This window comes from Corvus hawaiiensis, chromosome 10 (assembly GCF_020740725.1).
Source record: "Corvus hawaiiensis isolate bCorHaw1 chromosome 10, bCorHaw1.pri.cur, whole genome shotgun sequence".
NCBI lineage: Eukaryota > Metazoa > Chordata > Aves > Passeriformes > Corvidae > Corvus > Corvus hawaiiensis.
The window spans coordinates 26,678,681-26,696,642 of NC_063222.1; the positions used below are offsets into that span (position 1 = coordinate 26,678,681).

Genomic DNA, 17,962 nt, shown 5'->3' on the forward strand with positions numbered 1-17,962 from the left:
TTTCTTTTCTTCAACAAAACTCTACTCTCGGTTTAACAACTGACAAATTCCTGCTTTGTTTCCGTTGTCACAACGAGCTTGTGAAGGGAATTGGGGAATATGTGAGTCAAGTTCATCCTTTAGAAGAATCCCAGAACGGTTTGCGTTGGAAGGGAGCTTAAGGAGCATCTCGTCCTATGGGCAGGGACACTTTCCACTATCCCAGGTTGCTCCAACTCGGCTTTGGACACTTTCAGGGATGGAGCACACTTTGATTAAATAATTTTTTTCCTTTTCTTGCCGTTTCTCCTCCTCCTCCCAGCATCCTTTCCCGGCCGCTCCCGGGACTACAACTCCCAGCGTGCCGCGCACTCCGCTAAGCGCCGGCGCAGTCCCGCGGGGGCTGCCGGGATTTGTAGTCTGGCGGCGGGGCCGGGCGGGGCGGGGGCGGTGGCCGGGACGCTCCGCCCGGGGGAAGGAGGGCGGGCCGGCGCCGGGCGCGGGGGACACGGGAAGCAGGTACCGCGGGCGGCCCTGCCAGCCACCTCCCGGCCCGAGCTGCGGCGCCGAGCGGCGTTCAGGAGGCATCCGGCGGCGGAGGGCTCCGCGCATCCATCGGCGGGCCCGCGCCCCCGCGGGAGGGACGGGGCGCGGCGGAGGGGCCGCCCGGAGCGCGGAGCCCGCGGGAGCGGCGGGAGCGGAGCCGGAGGGAGCGGAGCGCGGGGCTCGGCGCTGCCCGGCCGGCCGAGCATGCACTGAGCGGCCCCGGGCTCGGAGCCGCCCCGCTGCATGGTGTGGGGAGACACGGTCGCGATAATAAATGATAGAGGATACAATGACTTTGCTGTCTCTGCTGGGTCGGATCATGCGTTACTTCTTGCTTAGACCGGAGACCCTGTTCTTGCTGTGCATCAGCCTGGCCCTGTGGAGTTATTTCTTCCACACGGATGAGGTGAAAACCATTGTTAAGTCCAGCAGGGATGCGGTGAAGATGGTGAAGGGCAAGGTGGCCGAGATCATGCAGAATGACAGGCTCGGGGGTTTAGACGTGCTGGACGCTGAGTTCTCCAAGACCTGGGAGTTCAAGAGCCACAACGTGGCTGTCTACTCCATCCAAGGCCGGAGGGATCACATGGAGGACAGGTTCGAAGTAATCACTGACCTGGTGAACAAGACTCACCCCTCCATCTTCGGGATATTTGATGGGCACGGAGGAGAGGCAAGTGCTCAGCTGGAAAAAAAAAAATAATAATACAACAACAACAAAAAAAGGGGGGTGCGGGAGGGAGGATGGTCCAGGGCAAGGCATGGATGTGTTCTCACCCACCAGGTTTGTGTGGTTGTCTTGTACATTGTGGGGAGGGGGATTTCCTTGCTTTTTGGATGTCTCTAAAAAAGGGCTGTGTAATCCTGCCTTCCCTTTATCCCTCGTTACCCCTTCCACGCTCACCACGGCATAAATGTGTTTATACCCCCTTTGCCCTTTGCAGTAGTAAAGGTTTAATTGCAGGAAAAGCTGTTGGAGGTGGCTCTGACGTGCGTGGAATAACGATGATGGGCACAAACTCCCCGGAGTCATCTTTTGTTACAGCCAAGTGTGGTGTGATGTGATTTTGGCACCGGGCTGGCTTCTCCCCCGTGACAGAGCTGGGCTCATCGACAGAGGTTAAACAGGAGCGGTCCTGAAGGCTCTTAAAGTGTGTGTGTGTAAAATGTGCCTCGCAGTAATTCCCTCTCCAGTGAGCGAGCTGAGCATGAGCATCGTGTTTGGGAATTGTGTGGAGTTTATGTCATTACAACTGCGCTGTCGTGCTTGTCCCTTCCCTAGTGGAAATCCAGCAAAACTGTCATTGTGACACTTGGTGGTGTTTAACCTCTCCGCTTTCCCAGGCAGGGTGATCTCCTTCAGGTTGTGCTGTGTGGCGATTCCAGCTCACTGGGGTGTTTCGTGGATTGCAGATGACAAATGTGAAAGCTGCAGCTTCCTCTGCCTTTAGGATGTGGTGCTGCCACACAGCTTTTTGTGTGGCACAAGGCACACGTTTCGTAACTGTGGGAAAGGACAAGGAATTTGTCCTTGTGTGGCAAATTAGCTCCAGCAGGCTTTTTGCTGGGCATGAGAGAACCTGACGGGATGATGGAGAGAAATGTTGGGAATTTTTTGTGTGAGAGGGGAGGCAGCGGGAGAGCCTGGCTGTTCCTCCAGCTGCTCCCCCAGATCAAAGAGTCAAAGTCCCTCCTAGAAAAGCCCTGGCAGTGACCAGACATTCACAGGGCACAGGGGTGGCAGCTGCTGCCCTGCTAAACCTGGAAGGGCCGCCTGGAAAAGCCAGGCCATCAGCTCGGGATCAGGAAACCACTGCCAGCGTTGGGAAGGGACTCAGGCTCTCCACACAGCATCAAACGTTTTGCCCCCTTTAAATTAATGCAAACTCTTTGGATGTTGAGAATTATCGGCTTCATAAAAAAATGCTGGTGGTGCCTGAACCCTGTCTTGGGTTTTTCTGCCCGATTTCAGTTGGGGCACAGCTGTGCCAACTCCTCCTGGCATTCTCCGGCCAGTTCGCTGTCCCCGGGCAGTCGAGGAACGCAGGTGGAAATGCTGATGTGTCCCAAAGTGGTTCCCAGCTTTTCCCGGAGGAATACGAGCCCTGAGCAGTTTACTGGGGACATCTGGCTCTTTTGTGTCTGGGAGAGAAGGTGCCGGGGCTCTGCCTTTGTGTAAACCGAGTTTCCTTGTGGGAACCGAGCAGCCCAAACAATTGGGGAAGTATCTGAGTGGTGTTTTGAAACAGAGTATTCCGAGGTGGTTACGGATGGAAGTGGGGGGATCTGATTGCTTTCATTAATTTTGTATCTCGCCCCACACGAGATTGCAAGCTGAGGGTATTAAATAACCCCCAACAAACACAGAGAATGTTGTCATTTAGCTAATGTGCCCTGCAGATATTGCCTGCTTTGTTGTGGATCTTGAAATTCCATCCACAGGATGCATTAATGTGGGATCTGTGGAAAACTCATTGGCCTCTTGTATTCTGCTTCCTCCGAACTTGTTCTGATGGGTTCAGTGGCAAAGTATAAGGAGGTTTTTAATTTTGAAAGGTTCAGCAGATCTCTCCTCAAATCTTTCTAAATTTAGTGCTTTATAAATGTATGCATCTCGCATCTGCTATTCATTATGGAATCCTAAGTGTTCTTCATGGCCTTTACTCCTACAAAAACAAGTTGAGGACCTAATTAGTTTCAAGCTTTAAATTTTACATGACACTGATCAGAAGAACATGAAATGTGTGCTATGCATACAGCAAGAAAAAAGAAAAAAAGAAATAATGAAGAACAGGTTTTATTCTAAGCAGGTGTTGTAATTTTGAGTAGAAAACGAGGGAGCAGAAATAAAAATTTACGCCCTTATTTAATCCCTAGTACATAATACTAAATTTTAAGTCTCTATTTGAATTGGGGTTTTGTATGTCTTATTTTATTTTTATTTTTTTTAAAGATAAGTGACTCCGTGAAACACGTCATCTACACACGTCAAAGCCTTTGTGAAGGTTAAATTTTCCATATGGGCTCCCATTAAATTTCTTTATGTGTGTTTAAAGAATAAAGAACTGCTGATCCCTGAGGTTTCATGTGAAAAAAACTGTTCTGTATGGGGAAAAATTTGTTTTTGCAAGCAGCCAGTACCAGAAATGAGATGCCAGATTAATTATTTCCAGCTATATGCAAAGGAGCCTGTCTCCATTAATTACTTCCTGCCATATCCTGTTGAAGTGGAAGGATGGAGGAGCATGATTCAAGCAGCTTCAATTACTGTGCACTGCTAATTTATGAAGATTTCTGAGTTCCGCTTTCATATCGCCAACATTTTGCATAAATTCTACTTTTCTCTTATGTCATTTCCTCTTCCAGCTTCCAATTTTAGCCTGGATAGGTTGGCAGCCATTGCCTTGGATTTTGTGGGTGGCTTGAGAAGAAAGGAGTAAGCAAAAATAATTATTAATGCTCTGGTTTGCTGCAGTGACTTGTTAAAGGCAAGAATGTTTCAGAGAGAAAATTGGATACATGGTGTGTAGTGCAATCTTTTATGAAAAGTTAGTTTCTTGGAGATCTAATAGTAATGATAATGGTAATAATAATCAGAGCAGGTAAAGGTCAAAGAAGTAGACTTAGAATAAAGAAAAGTTGCTGCCTGTTGTCTCACGGAATGACTTTGGCGAAAGGATCACCCTTCAAAGTGATCTAACTTATAAAGTAAGAAAGTATCTGTTCTCTCATCAGCTTTTTTATAAGGTTTAAAGATAGTTTGAGTGCTTTTTTCTTGCCCTTTTCCCTTTACTTAAGAGTTTTGGGGCTGAACAGGCTGGAAACTCCACAAATGCCGAAATAACAAATGATGAGCTGGGAAGCTGAGCAGAGGAAAGGCTGGCTGCTTAATGAGAATGATTCCCTATTTTAACTACCATTTACTCTCAAATATTTAAGGTTTAAGCACGCAGTTTAATGAGATCTCAGCATCAGACAAGAGCGAAGTAGCTCAGCTCCATCTGCAGTTTTATAGTTATGGCTCTGCTGTAAATCACTGGTTTTTTCCTAACCCTGTGGGGTGAAGGTTTTAAAAATAATTATGGTAATAGATTGGACTTTCCCCTGCCTGTGCTTGTTTGCAGTCATAAACGGATGTGGGAAATTAAAGCTCAGTAACTGTCTCATAAAAAATGTCTCTTTTTATTTCCCTCCACCTCCTGAACAGGGACGTGGCAAGACTTGTCCCTTATGATGTGTAGTTGTGGGTAAGAGCTTTTTTGCATGGAATAATTGGGTTTTGGAGCTGCTGAGGCAGTGTTTTAGGATGTCAAATACACCTTTTTATTTTTATTTTTATTTTTATTTTTATTTTTATTTTTATTTTTATTTTTATTCCCAGTGTAGGAAAGGCTGGGGAGCTGGAATGGGGAAGGGGGGAATGGTGTGGAAGTGGCTGATGCTCCTTGGGACTCAGGACCTTGAAATCAGCAGCACCGAGTGCTGGCAGAAGTCTCTGGTTACTGATTAACTTAGAAAGACACAAAAAGAAAGTGAAAGGTCAGAAGACAATGGTGGAGAGTCCTGAGGTGCCTTGGGTGAGGCTATGGAAACGGGAATGCTTAGGTGAGGCCTGGAGGAGAGGTTGAAATAAACCTGCTGTGCATTAAAATCCAGCTCTCTGATCCTAATAGCAGAAGGTGTTTGTGCTGTGCTGAAAGAAGAGAAAGCTGACAATTGTAGTTCATTTTTTTGGGTTTTTTGAAATCTGCTAATTCTAATTCCAACCCCATCCCTCTGATACTGAACTACTTAAGCAATCTCAGCTATGAAAATTTATCTATCAGGCTTTTGAGTAAAGGCCACTCAGGATTAACCTGGGATTAATCCCAGGTTTGGGATTTTATAAAAGGTAGGAATAAATCAAACAACAGCTTTTGAGCTTCTCTGGATGTTACAGCCCAGTTGTAAGGTGAAGTCTTGGGATTTTATAAAAGGTAGGAACAAATCAAACAACAGCTTTTGAGCTTCTCTGGATGTTACAGCCCAGTTGTAAGGTGAAGTCTTTGAGGCTGTGCAGTTTTCAAACAGAAACTGCTGGCACGGTTTTCCTTTTATAGTAATTTTCTTTGGTTTCTAATCTGGAATCCCCTGCAAAGTGCCCAAATGTTTGAATAAATATTTACATAGGTGAGGTCATGTTGATAGGCAAGTCCCAAGCCTGCTTATGAATTCCTCTCCAGTGGCCTAAAATACAAGTCAAAAATGGTCTATAGGAACATTCCTGTCATTTTGTTTAGTTTATCTAAGTTTTATTCTTGCATATCATGCTCCAGGATTATGATTTTCACCCTACACCACCATGCTGATTTGATTTAGGGTTAAACTCTATGCTCATTTGCTGTACAAAAATTGATTAAAATGCTGTAAAAAGCTGTAATTGGAAGGAGGAACTTTAATTGCTGCCATTCAGGGCTGTATCATTTGGTGTAGGATTGAGCCTTTTTTCAATTTTGATAAAAATCAAGAAGTCAATTAATTTTTAATGTGTTTTGCCAGCTTTGTTTTAATTGGTGTTTCCGTGTCTGGGCTCACAGGCTGCCACTGGTTTAATGAAATCAATTTTGATTGTGAGATGCTTTCAGATTATGAAAGTCATTGAAGTTTTCCCTGTGAACTTGAGGAACTCAAGACTCCTCCACAGGACGTGTTCATGTTGGGAATTGCCGTGGGTGGGGAACAAACAGTCTTGGAGCAGTGGGGTTTTAACAGTTTCTGTTCCATAGCTCAGGAGTTTGGATATTTTTGTGTTTAATAGTGTGAGAGAAGGAAAATGCATATCCTCTGTCTCGTGGGTTAATTAAACCAGCAGATTGCTCTGCCTCCAATGTCGTGCTTCCAGCAGCTCTTTTGGGTAGGATTTCTCCTCCCTCCCTTTTTTGCTAGAAACCCAAATATTTACGGTTTAAATTGTGCCTTAAAACTGCGATATGGCTTCTGGCAGTTTCACTTTTGAAACAATCTCTTGGCATGTGGTTGCTGTGTTTTGCTGCTGGCTGGTTTTTGCTGGTGGCTGCAGTTTGCTGCAGCAGTTCTGGCACTGTGGGGATGTCCCATGCTCATGGCAGCATTCCCCGTGCACTGGATCTGGCCCTTCTCAATTTTTTCTTCTTCTCAGGAATCTTTAGCCCTGCCCCTCTTCATGTGGGGTTTCTGTCTCCCTCAGCACACAGGTATTGCCTGCACTGAAGTGAAACTCCACCTTTCCCCAGCCCCAGGAGCCTTTGGACACGTTGATCTGCTCAGAAATGAGCGGGGTTGTGGTGTGAGATCAGGCAGGTTTGGGGATCCATCCCTGCAAGTGTCCAAAGCCAGGTTGGACAGGGTTTGGAACATCCTGGTCTAGTGGAAGGTGGGATGAGATGGGCTTTAAGGTTCCTTCCGACCCAAACCATTCTAGGAAAGGCAATCCAGAGGTACCTGGCACTAATTTTTCTTGGGTCTCAAGGTTCAGGGCTTGCTCTTCCCTCAGAGCACAGCACAGAAACACTGACAGATCTGGGAAATGGAACAAAATGCTCATGTGCTCCTCCTGCTTTGAATCTCTGCCCTTGGAAGGAGACTTCCCAAACCTAATTTAAGGGCAGCAGCTGCTCTAATTATGCACAGAAAGTCACATGCCTCTTGCTCCAATTTTTCACTGCAATATTTGGTAAATTCTCAAAGTTTAAGCCTTTGGGCCCTACTGCACCCCCTGCTCTATGCCCCACAGAGACTCCTCACCCACATTCCTTATCCCTGCTGCTCCTGTGGCCATGCTTTTGTCCCTCATCCCATAAACCCTCTGGAAATGCTGTGTCCCAAGGAGCTGTGCCCGTTCCAGCCCTCCTGGCATGAACTGTGTGCTTTAAAGCAGAGTTTGGAACTCCACGTTCCCTTTGGCTGCTCCTCTTCCTGCTCGGGTTCACCATCAGTAGCTCCATCACCAGATCCCAGCCCAGCTGGACAAACCAGTTCCTCTGGCTCAGTTCCAGCCCAGGAGTTCTCCCACTAAGACAAGGTCATCAACATTTAATGACCTTTCCTCTTTATGAGCCTGTAGAGTTTCACTTCACCCAGGTCATAAAACAACAAAGGCTACAGATAAGGCAATCCCAAAACGAAGTTTTCATCCTCACAAAAATGTCCATACTGGATCTCCAGGCTGTTTTAAGTTGTGTGTAAAATCAGGAGTTGTAACAAGCTGCAGATTTTTTTTTTCCTTTTTGGCTGTTTTATGTGCTTTTACTCCTGTTTTTTAGCTGGTGTTCAACACTTCAGCTGGTGGTTTTATTAAAGCAGTTTAAAGCTCGTGCCAAAAGTAGGTTTCATTTGAAAGCAGCATAGCTTTGAAAAAATGCAAATTTCATTACAGTTTAGGAGAGAAAAAAGGTTTGCAGGTGCCAGAATACTGACAAATACTCAGGGTAAGTAGGACTGGTGAGAAGGTGTAAATTTGAGTTTAAATAACTGCTCATTTATGCCATGAAGTTTGATGTTCATGTGGCAAATACAGCTTGGACCAGATCAGGCCTGATTCAAGAAGGGTCAAGGGAAATATTTTGGTCACACTAAAAGCCAAACAGAACAGAAAGTCATGAAGAGCAGGCTTTCAGGTCTGGAGTGGTTTGCCATCAAATAACGTGGGTGGAGGAGAAATCCACCTTTCTTTCTACTCATGTGGAAAAGCCATCCCAGAAAAGCAGCTGGTGGTGGATACACTGAGCTGGGGATGGGGTCTGGGTGTTGTGAGGAACAGAGTGGACAAAGGGAAGGAAGGAGGGATGAGAAGAGTGGACAAAGGGAAGGAGGGATGAGCAGAGTGGACAAAGGGAAGGAAGGAGCATCATTGCCTGGGTTGGGCCTGTAACCAAGCCCCGAGAGCAGCGTGGCAGCACAAAGGACCATCCTGCTGCTGCTACAAATTGATTGTGATGCTGAAACATTGTCTGCTCTCATCATCTCCGACCTTGTCTGCTCCCAGCTGTGGGAGCAGCTGACATCTCCAGCCACACAATCAAAGGACGTGTTTTCACTGCTGAGCCACGGCTCATCGCAATTAGCCACAGCTCCTCATGTGGGCAAACCTCAAAGCTCCCTCAGAGAAATGAGCACTTATTTGCATTTACTTTCAGCAGAAAAAATGTTATCCCTTGCAAATTTGCTCATTGTCATAAGTGTTGATAAAGCCTTTTTTATTTTTTTTCCCTCCAAATCCCCTTCAGGGGTAAACATTTGATTTTATTAAGTTCTGTTATAATAGCTGAAGCTGTCATACAGCACTGCTTTCAATCAATATGCTTTTTAATGTAATAAATCTCTTTACTTTTTCATTCTCTTCCCGACAGAAAATTGCTGGAGGGTGTGAAACATTTCTTCTGAGTGAAAGTGCGTGGCCCATAACACAGCTCTGTGCTGTGCCACTTCTTTAAACTTCATTTTAAATGGGAATGTGATTTATTTCCAGGTAGTCTCTGCATGGATTGCATTTTCCCTGCAATGTATGCTCCCTCCAAACAAACACTGAGGTATTGAAATATCTGATTGTGGTTGGCATGAAATAAAATCTCTGTCCAAGGCTGTGCGCTTCAGCAATGAAGTGTGGGAGTAGGAGGAAGGGGAGAAGGAAACATGCTTGTCTCCTTAGTGTTCTTGATGTTTATATCCCTGAGCTTTCATCTGCTTTGCAGTGTGAACGGGGTTTTTCTGATTTTTCTAGCTTTATTTTTTTATTACTCAGGTGGTTTTGGAGATGTTTAGGACATTATGTAGGATGTAGAAGGTGCTTTGCATGTTGGGGTTTTTTTAATGTGGCATATATGTGATGTGGTTCCTGTGGGTTTTTTTTCTGCTGGGAAGCAGGGAAGTTGGGCAAGAGTCTTGATAATCTCACCAAACAAAACTAGTGTTTCATTGGATATTTATTCCTAATTATCTGAAGTTTGGCCCTTTACTGGTGTGGGAGGAAAGGGAAATCCCAGCTGAAGTTTGGCTCTTTATTGGTGTGGAAGAAAAGGGGAATCACACAGGGAAAAGTAGGAAAAAACCAGTCTCTAGCTCCCAAGGGGAAGAGAAGCAGCAACCCTGGGGAGGAGACAATCCCATTTCCCCAAAGTGGTGGTAACTCAGGGATGAGCACCTTGGTGGGAGATGCCAAACTGGTGGAATCCATCCAAGGCCAGAGGGGCCCAACCCTATAGATCTGTGTTGTGTGAGGTGATTCCTGTGGTCAGGATGGATCCTGGTTTTCCCTCGGTGCAGGCTCAGGGGAACAGCGAGCCCCAGCCTAGTGGATTTGTGTGTGAGGTGATTCCTGTGGTCAGGATGGATCCTGGTTTTCCCTCGGTGCAGGCTCAGGGGAACAGCGAGCCCCAGCCCAGTGGATTTGTGTGTGAGGTGATTCCTGTGGTCAGGATGGATCCTGGTTTTCCCTCGGTGCCAGCTGAGGGGAACAGCGAGCCCCAGCCCAGTGGATTTGTGTGTGAGGTGATTCCCATGGGCAGGATGGATCCTGGTTTTCCCTCGGTGCCAGCTGAGGGGAACAGCGAGCCCCAGGGTACTGGATTTGTGTGTGAGGTGATTCCTGTGGTCAGGATGGATCCTGGTTTTCCCTCGGTGCAGGCTCAGGGGAACAGCGAGCCCCAGGGTACTGGATTTGTGTGTGAGGTGATTCCTGTGGTCAGGATGGATCCTGGTTTTCCCTCGGTGCCAGCTGAGGGGAACAGCGAGCCCCAGGGTACTGGATTTGTGTGTGAGGTGATTCCTGTGGTCAGGATGGATCCTGGTTTTCCCTCGGTGCCAGCTGAGGGGAACAGCGAGCCCCAGGGTACTGGATTTGTGTGTGAGGTGATTCCAGTGGTCAGGATGGATCCTGGTTTTCCCTCGGTGCAGGCTGAGGGGAACAGCGAGCCCCAGGGTGGTTTTGGCAGTGCTCCTTTATGGCTCCTGAAAAAGCACTTCCAGTGTTGTAACTCCGGGTGCTGCGGGCACTAAACTTTGCCCTCTTTGTTTCTGCCCACGGCTCTGGTTTGCTGGCACATATTCCAGCCCCTGTTGCTCAGGACAGAGGGAACAAAGCGTGGGACCAGCTGCCTGCTCCATGGTGCCAGTTGGCATCACCACAGCAGAGAGCCGCAGGCAGCCCCACCCATAAATATTAATGTCAGGTGCTGCCTTATTGTACAGAGAATTTGGTGTGATGCTCGCTCAGTTTTGCAAGTGTTTGATGCTGTCATATGAAAAACATCCCTGAAGTTTGACTTTTTTAAAAGCCTTAGGACTGCCATCACAGGAGTGGTTTGGGAAAGTGAAGTAATGACGGAATTCTCAGAGGATGAATGTTGCGTGAAAGATTTGTAATCCTTGGCAATTAGGAAATTGTTGCTGAGGTTAATGGGGATATTATTTTTAACTTTGAGGGCAGGAGCAATCTCCTGCCTCCGGGACAGAATTATTTCAATCAGTGCTTTAAATGAGCACTTTCTGTGATGGTTTAAATTAACAAACATTTAAATCATCAACCTGAATTCTTTTTTAGCTCTTATGTACCCTGATATATTGCTTCACATTATTTTTATTTTGCATTGAAGCAGAATGCTACTTACTACTAATTTTTAGTTGTGTGAGGTTGGGTTTTTTTACCTGTTTTTTTTTTCCTTTTTGTGGATATCATTGCTGTAAATAAAAGCAGAATGAAAAACTAAATAAGAAGCCAAATAATGTGATGAGGTCAGGAACCTTCTCCTCAGACTCCAGTTATAACTGGAACTAGAGACAGACAAGAATTGGAGGTAATTCTGCCTGACCAAGGTAACCACATCTTCAAAGAGAATGATGGCAAAATAGTAAATTATTTTTTAAAAACACACTTTTTTTCCTGCTTTTAGGAGAACCTCCTGGTTCCACTGGTTACCACTACAATAACTCTATTTTTCTTCAGCCATCAGAGGCAAGTATGTGCTGTTTACATCTATTATTTTAATTAATTATCATATTAGGGTAATAAGAGTGTATTCTCAGGCTTTGAGAAATAAAATTTGTTAAATAGTTTTATTCTTAAGCCTTTTTTTTTAAAAAAAAGGCAACCTATTTGCCTTTTTGTGTTGTATCACAGCTGCCTTTTTTTAAAAAAAAGGCAACCTATTTGCCTTTTTGTGTTGTATCACAGCTGCAGGCAGTAGCTGCACTCTGGGTCAGGCTGTAGCTCTGCATGTGATGACTAGAAAAATACTCCAAGTAAATTTAGGGCATCTCTTGGGATATATTGGAGCACTCCAGGCTTTTAAGCTGCCTCAGTTGGAGTTCGTGTATTCCAAAGTGTCCATGTAAACGTTCAGTTGAGAGAGCTGAACTCCAAACAGCCCAGATGCCACAGCAGAAGAGCCATCAAAAGTGTTTCCAGCTGCATATTGGAATTAGTTGTCTCCAATGTAGGTTTTAAAAGCTTTTTTGGCATGGTGGTGTCCATCTTATTAAGGAAAAACCTGACAGGGAGGGAAGATGGTGTGGATGAATAATAGGAGAGGCTGTAACCTCAAACCTATTATAGAAAAGAGATATATTTACTGGAATGTTTTGTTGCTGAGTTTCCCAGCACCTCCAATTGACAGGAAAGCTAAACACAATTCCAGTGGCAAACACCATCCAACTGAGATTTTTTTTTTTTTAATACACAACTGGAAAACTTTGCGTTTTTTCTGTCATAGTGGCTTTAATTGACCTCACTGGGCCTCTGATTCAAAGTATCTCAAAAGTGGGTCACAAAAACATATTATACCTCTGTGAACAGGTGTTTCCAGATCATTTTACAGGCTCGAATTTCTGCTTACGTCTCCTGGCTGCTCTCATACAAGTCAGGGACACAGCTGAAAATAGAAGTTTGTAGCCCCCCTCTTGTTTTCTCCCAGGTGCACCTGCTCTTTTTATTTTTGCCAGACACCCCCCATGTGCCTTCTGTTATTTAATGTGACACCAGCACCTTCCTGCTGGGCTTTGCAGGCCTCAGGTTCTTTGTTTAATGCGATTATTAAGAAATGAATGGCACCTAAGGCCCAACAACACCATTCTTATTCCAGATCATTGATCTGAGTGGGTTTTTCACACCAAAATGAGTTTCTGAGGTGCCCTGAGAACCCTGATTTGAACCTGGGTCAAACCCAGTGCTGCTGGTCATGTTCTAAGTGCATTTTGGTGTGAAACAGAATTTTTGGTTCAAAAAGTGATCTAAAGAGCAAGGGAGGAGTGCCAGAGGAGGTGTGGTGGTGTCAGGACACCCGTGAGTGAATCAACCCCCAGAACTTCCAGCCCTTCCCTCTGAGAACATAATCCCTGTGCTCACCTGTTCCTCTGGAGAAGGACTTGGTGTTCCCTTCCTTGTCAGCAGGAGCCTTTCCATGCAGGCAAGGTTTGAAATCTTGGCATAATTTGCCCTCTCTGGAGCAGCACAAAGGAGAGTCTCTGCAAGAAATGGAAGTGTTGCCTTCAGCTGAAGGGCTGCAGGTGCTGCAGGGTGGCTTCCTGGGGCTGCATTCCTTCTTCTCTCTCATTTTGTGCTGTTGAGACTTAAATACATGCCCTGGAAAAACTGAAAAACTCCTGGAAGCTTTTGATCCAGGAGCCCAACTCCTCAGAGGATGGGGATGTGGAGGCTGGGAGTGAGCACGGGCAGTGTGCTCAGATTTAAATAAGGGAAAAAAAGTTAAATTAGGGAGTTTAGCAAGGTTTATTCCTCTCATGAAAACGCCCCAGAATATCGAGTGAAGCGGTTTTGGTTTTCACTTCCAAAGTTACCTTAATAAAACATTTAAGGCCTCCTGATCTGTCTTGGATTAGAGTTGTGTATTGCAAGAAAACTGCTCCTAGCAGTGAGGGGTGTTTCAAGGTGACACAGGATGAGTTGGGACCAATAAAAAGAAATTAAATTAATTACATTGTGAGCGAGGTTGCCTGTGTTTTATCCTGCCTCTGTACGGCCACAGGAGGAGAGGAAATCAAATGAAGAAAGCTGAACAGGATTTTGTTATTGCCTAAAGCTTAGACAACTCCACACCACAGGAAAGAACCTACAGGCATTATTTTTGTGCAGCAAGAATGGGTGACATGTTAGGGAAAAAAGAGAGATAATGACTGGTCAAAAGCAGCAAATATGTAAATATTTCGTAGGGAGAAGTAATTAGTGGTAGGAATGAGCTCACAGCCAGCCCTGAGCTGCCAGAGGATCTTGAATCCCCAATAAACAGCTTGAAAACACATCAGTAGTGCCTTTTCTACCACACTCATTAAGCTGTTCTACCCAGGGATGGCATTATGGAAATGTCAGGGTTCAAGAGCCTGCCAGGAAAGTGTGTTTGGAGGAGGGAAATGCATCAAAACACTCCAGCAAAGCTTTTTTTGCTCTCGTGTATCTGCAGGTGTCCATGTCCCGGGAGAACAGCTCCCATGCCTGTTCCTTGGGGATCTGTGGGAGCAGCAGTTTGCATCTGATAATCCAGAATTAGCAGCGTTCCCTGCACTTCAGCAGGAGGTACAAGGCCAGCGGTGACCTTGCTCTTTGAGGTGTGATAATGTTCAATATCTGAGGCCATTTGAACCCTTTGGAGTCAGTAGGCATTTTAGTTATACTTTATTGGCATCAACGTGATAAGAGCAGAGCTGTTTCCAATTGCAGCTGGATTCCGAAGGGACCAAAGTCCAGCTGGGTTGAACTGCCAGGTGTATTCCTTGGATACCTGTCAGGTATCCAAGGCACTGGAAGTGGGGCTTTCTTACCCCTGCCTTCCTCTTTTATTTGCAGAATTTATGGCATTATGGGACAGCACGAAAAGAGCTTGGCTTCTTAATTTTTAAAAAAATAAACTGAAGATCTCAGCAGCCCAAAGGGAGGTTTGAGGGAGAGTTTAAAAAATAGCAGGGAAACAAGTAAAGTTCTTTCCTTTATACAGAAAACCAAAATCAATTCATTTGTTAATTGAATCATTTTGGTAAAGATAAGAATATCTGGGCTAAATTCTGCTCTGTGTGAGAGATTTTAGTACTAATTACTCATTCTGTGGGTATTAGGTTTTCTTATTTTATATACAGCTCTTTAAATCCTTATGTCTTGTCTCAAAAACTGAATTCCGAGCAGAATTTAACAGTCTGGATTTACATGGTTTTGAAGCATGAACAGGAAAGTTTGCAAAGCCCTATCTCTGGATTTCATCAGAGTTAGTAATGCATTTGTTCTGGACAAGAAATTTGCATACACATTCATGTAAGGAATCGAGCGTGGGGAGAAGCATTTTTGTGCTGGGTCACGGTGTGGACATGAACAGCAGGAGCTCCAAAATGCTCCTGTTCTATTATAAAAGCAGCTTGTTTTTTTACCCTGAAAATATATTTAATAGAGGTTTATTAACAGCAGAGAGGGGTCATCTTTAAAATAAAAACAGTTCTTACATCTCCTGGATTGTTTAAGATACAACCTGAGCAACCTGGGCTGGTGGAAGGTGGGAATGAGGTGATCTTTAAGATCCTTCCTAACCCAAACTGTTGTAGGATCAGTGATTTTTTATTTATTGTTTAGAGGTGTCCAGATTGTCTGTAGCCAAGGCAGCTGGAGGTGGGAGAGCTTGTTGGAGTAACTTCTTGCTCCCGTTTTGTAAAGGTTGCTTCAAACTTGCCCCAAAAGTGAAATTCATCAATTTTTTAAATTGCCCAGACAGAGGAAAAAAGTGTAGATTTATCTTGGCTGAATAATTCATGGCTCCCTGGATGTAATCCTGATGCACTGCAGCTTTTCCCACTGCAGGTTTGAGTTCTCCAGGCTGCTTGAGTTGCAGGGCATTGATCTGGATGAAACGGAAACAGAGCTTGGAGACCAAAAAAAGACAAGATTTTGCCAGAATGTGAGGAGAGATGAGAAAGGGCAAAAAGAAGCTGAAGCTGCAACTGGATCCAGTTCATTCCTGCTTTTTTTAGGATGTCCAGGACTGCTGCCTGTCCTCTCCTGGTTCTCCCAGCTGGTGTTTTGAGCCCTTGCTTGGCTGACAGAAGATGAGTGGAATGACAACAATTTCTGATGTCAGGGAACGCCTTGGAACCTGTTCAGAGGCTGTTGAACTCGTGTGTGTCAATCCAGCAAAACAAAAACACGGGGAAAATACGAGGGCAAAACCACGTAACAAAGGTCGCTGCCTTATTGCAGAAAAGGTGGCGATTCCTGTAGCAAAAATTAAGAACATTCAAAGGAAACACTCTGCTATTTCCCAGCTGACAAAGAACAAGGGGTCCCACTGAAAATTTGCCATTTGAAGCTGCTCATCCACAGAATTTATCAGAGCCAAGGGACAGGAGTTGGAGTCAAGACCACGTAGGAGATGATCTGTGAGCATTATTGGTGTTTAGGTCAATTAGTCAAGAGGGTCGGGAAGATTTGTTATTTTAAATTGTTCCAAGTGAAAAAGGTGGATTGGCACATGAGAGGCTGAGCTTTTGCCATGTGTGTTGCACCTGCCACTGGAACAGGGTGATGATCCACAAAACCTCCCCTCGCTGATCCTTTCTTGGTGGAGACCACAGCTTGCTTTCAAAATGTTTTGAGTAGCTCTTGTAAACATGAGCCTTTGAAATCATTTTTGTATTGTTGGATTTATTAGCCCCATCTGGAATCGATCTCATCTTAAGATAGGAATTCTCTTCAGAGAAAAAATGCAGTTTTTGTTTTTGAAACTTGGATGTAATCATACTCGTGTCATACTCGTTTTATTGTCGTACTCTGATTATTTGATCTTTCTCCATCCCAATAAATAACGGGGTTTTCTTGTAATGCTTCAGTGTTGTTTTGAGGTAATGACCAGCCTGTGGCAAATATTGATTTGCAGAGCTCAGTGCACATGTCCTTTCCGAAAAGTTATGTTTGAAAAACTTGCAATTATTTCCTTATTGAAGGAAGGTAGAAAAGAAGAGAAAATTTCTGCTGAAGTATAAAGCCTGTTAATCTCTAATAAGTGCAGGTTTTCAGTCTCAATTTGATTCTTATTTACTGTACCAAAACCATGTTGTTATTATTATTATTTTAAGTTTCTGAACCTCTCTGCAGAAATCATGCAGACGAGACTTTTCCTTTAATTTTGAATTTTTAATTTAATTTTTCTTTAATCAACTGAGCAGCTGTGTTGTAAGGAAACATCTTGTTCCAAGACACATGGAAACGCACTTTTTGGGAATGACCATCACAGCTGTGATGCAAACTGGAGGAACTTTCTATCAGAGCAAGTCTGTCTGTGAATTAATCTTATTTTTTTTAATAGAAGTGAAAACAAGTTGAAACAAAACCGCTCTGTAATTTGATAATATTTTGACTGGACAAGAAGTTCCCTTCAGCCCTCAGTAGTCCAATATAAATAAAAGACCAGCATTGCTGTTCCAGGAGGTGTCTGCAGCAGGATCTCTTTGGGATGAGCTCTTGCTCTCCTCTTGCCTGGCAGAATTAATGGGATGTAATTCCCCATCTGCTTTTTGCTTTGTTCTGTGTAAAAAACCTGCATGGATGTGTGCAGCCCTCATCCTCTGATGGTAAGAGGGAGAAAATAAATTTCCATATTCTGGGAACACCTGACTCCCATGTCCTGGGTGTGTGACAACACATTCCAGTGATGGTCCCAAATAACCCCTCCCTTGGGCTGCCTTGCAAGGGAGAAAATATTCTTTGTAGTGCATGAAATCCACTTGGTATTCTTAAATATGCATGAAATTAAATATATATTTCTCCCAAGGCAGGGTTTTTATACAGAGAAATAAATGCTTTCCAAGAAATGGTCCTTGCTTTTTCTGCCATGGAGAAAACCTGCACCAGGAACGCTTGGGGAAAAAAACCCAAAAAGTTAGTATTTCTTCATTTTGGAGTTAAAACATTTGAAATCTTTGGGAAACCTTCAGTATGGTAAATACGTGGATTTTGGTGGCTCTTTTAGAGGAGTGTGTTGTACCTTCTTTAAAAAGAAAAAACCAACGATGGAAAAGCATTTCAGTAGAGGACAAGTGTCAAAATCCCTGAGTGCACTGAGCGACACCAGCTCAGGTTATTCCAGGTATCACCAGGAAATTTGCCACATTTACAGCCTCTTGCTTTGGATTTACAGTCAGGGAGTAATTTCTTTCCAAGCTCATCAAAAATAGCTCCAACCACTCTGTGTTTTCCGTAGCCTGGATTGCAGAGGTTCCACCAGACTGACATTTCATTTGCTTGCACTAAATTACTTTGCATCAACACACAGCTCTTCAAAATCCTCTTGTGTAGGGTGCCCTGTTTCAGCCCATTCCTACCCTCTTCCTGCCTGCCCTGCTCCTTCTCTTATTTTTTCTGGCCACTCAGAACACTGCAGCTGGAAGTTTTCTGTTAGGTTCATTCTCCATGGATTTTGCTTCCTCCACTGCTTCA

The 17,962-nt window shown here is 44.5% G+C and overlaps 1 protein-coding gene across 1 annotated transcript in view; it reads left to right on the top strand.

The window, feature by feature from the left end:
- Positions 1-467: 467 nt before the first annotated feature.
- Positions 468-17,962, top strand: part of PPM1L (protein phosphatase, Mg2+/Mn2+ dependent 1L) — a 74,344-nt gene continuing 56,849 nt past the window's right edge. Inside the window, exon 1 of the mRNA XM_048314234.1 lies at positions 468-1,198. Coding sequence (XP_048170191.1) covers positions 800-1,198 — 399 coding nt within the window. The 5' untranslated portion in view covers positions 468-799. The remainder of the gene's footprint in view (positions 1,199-17,962) is intronic.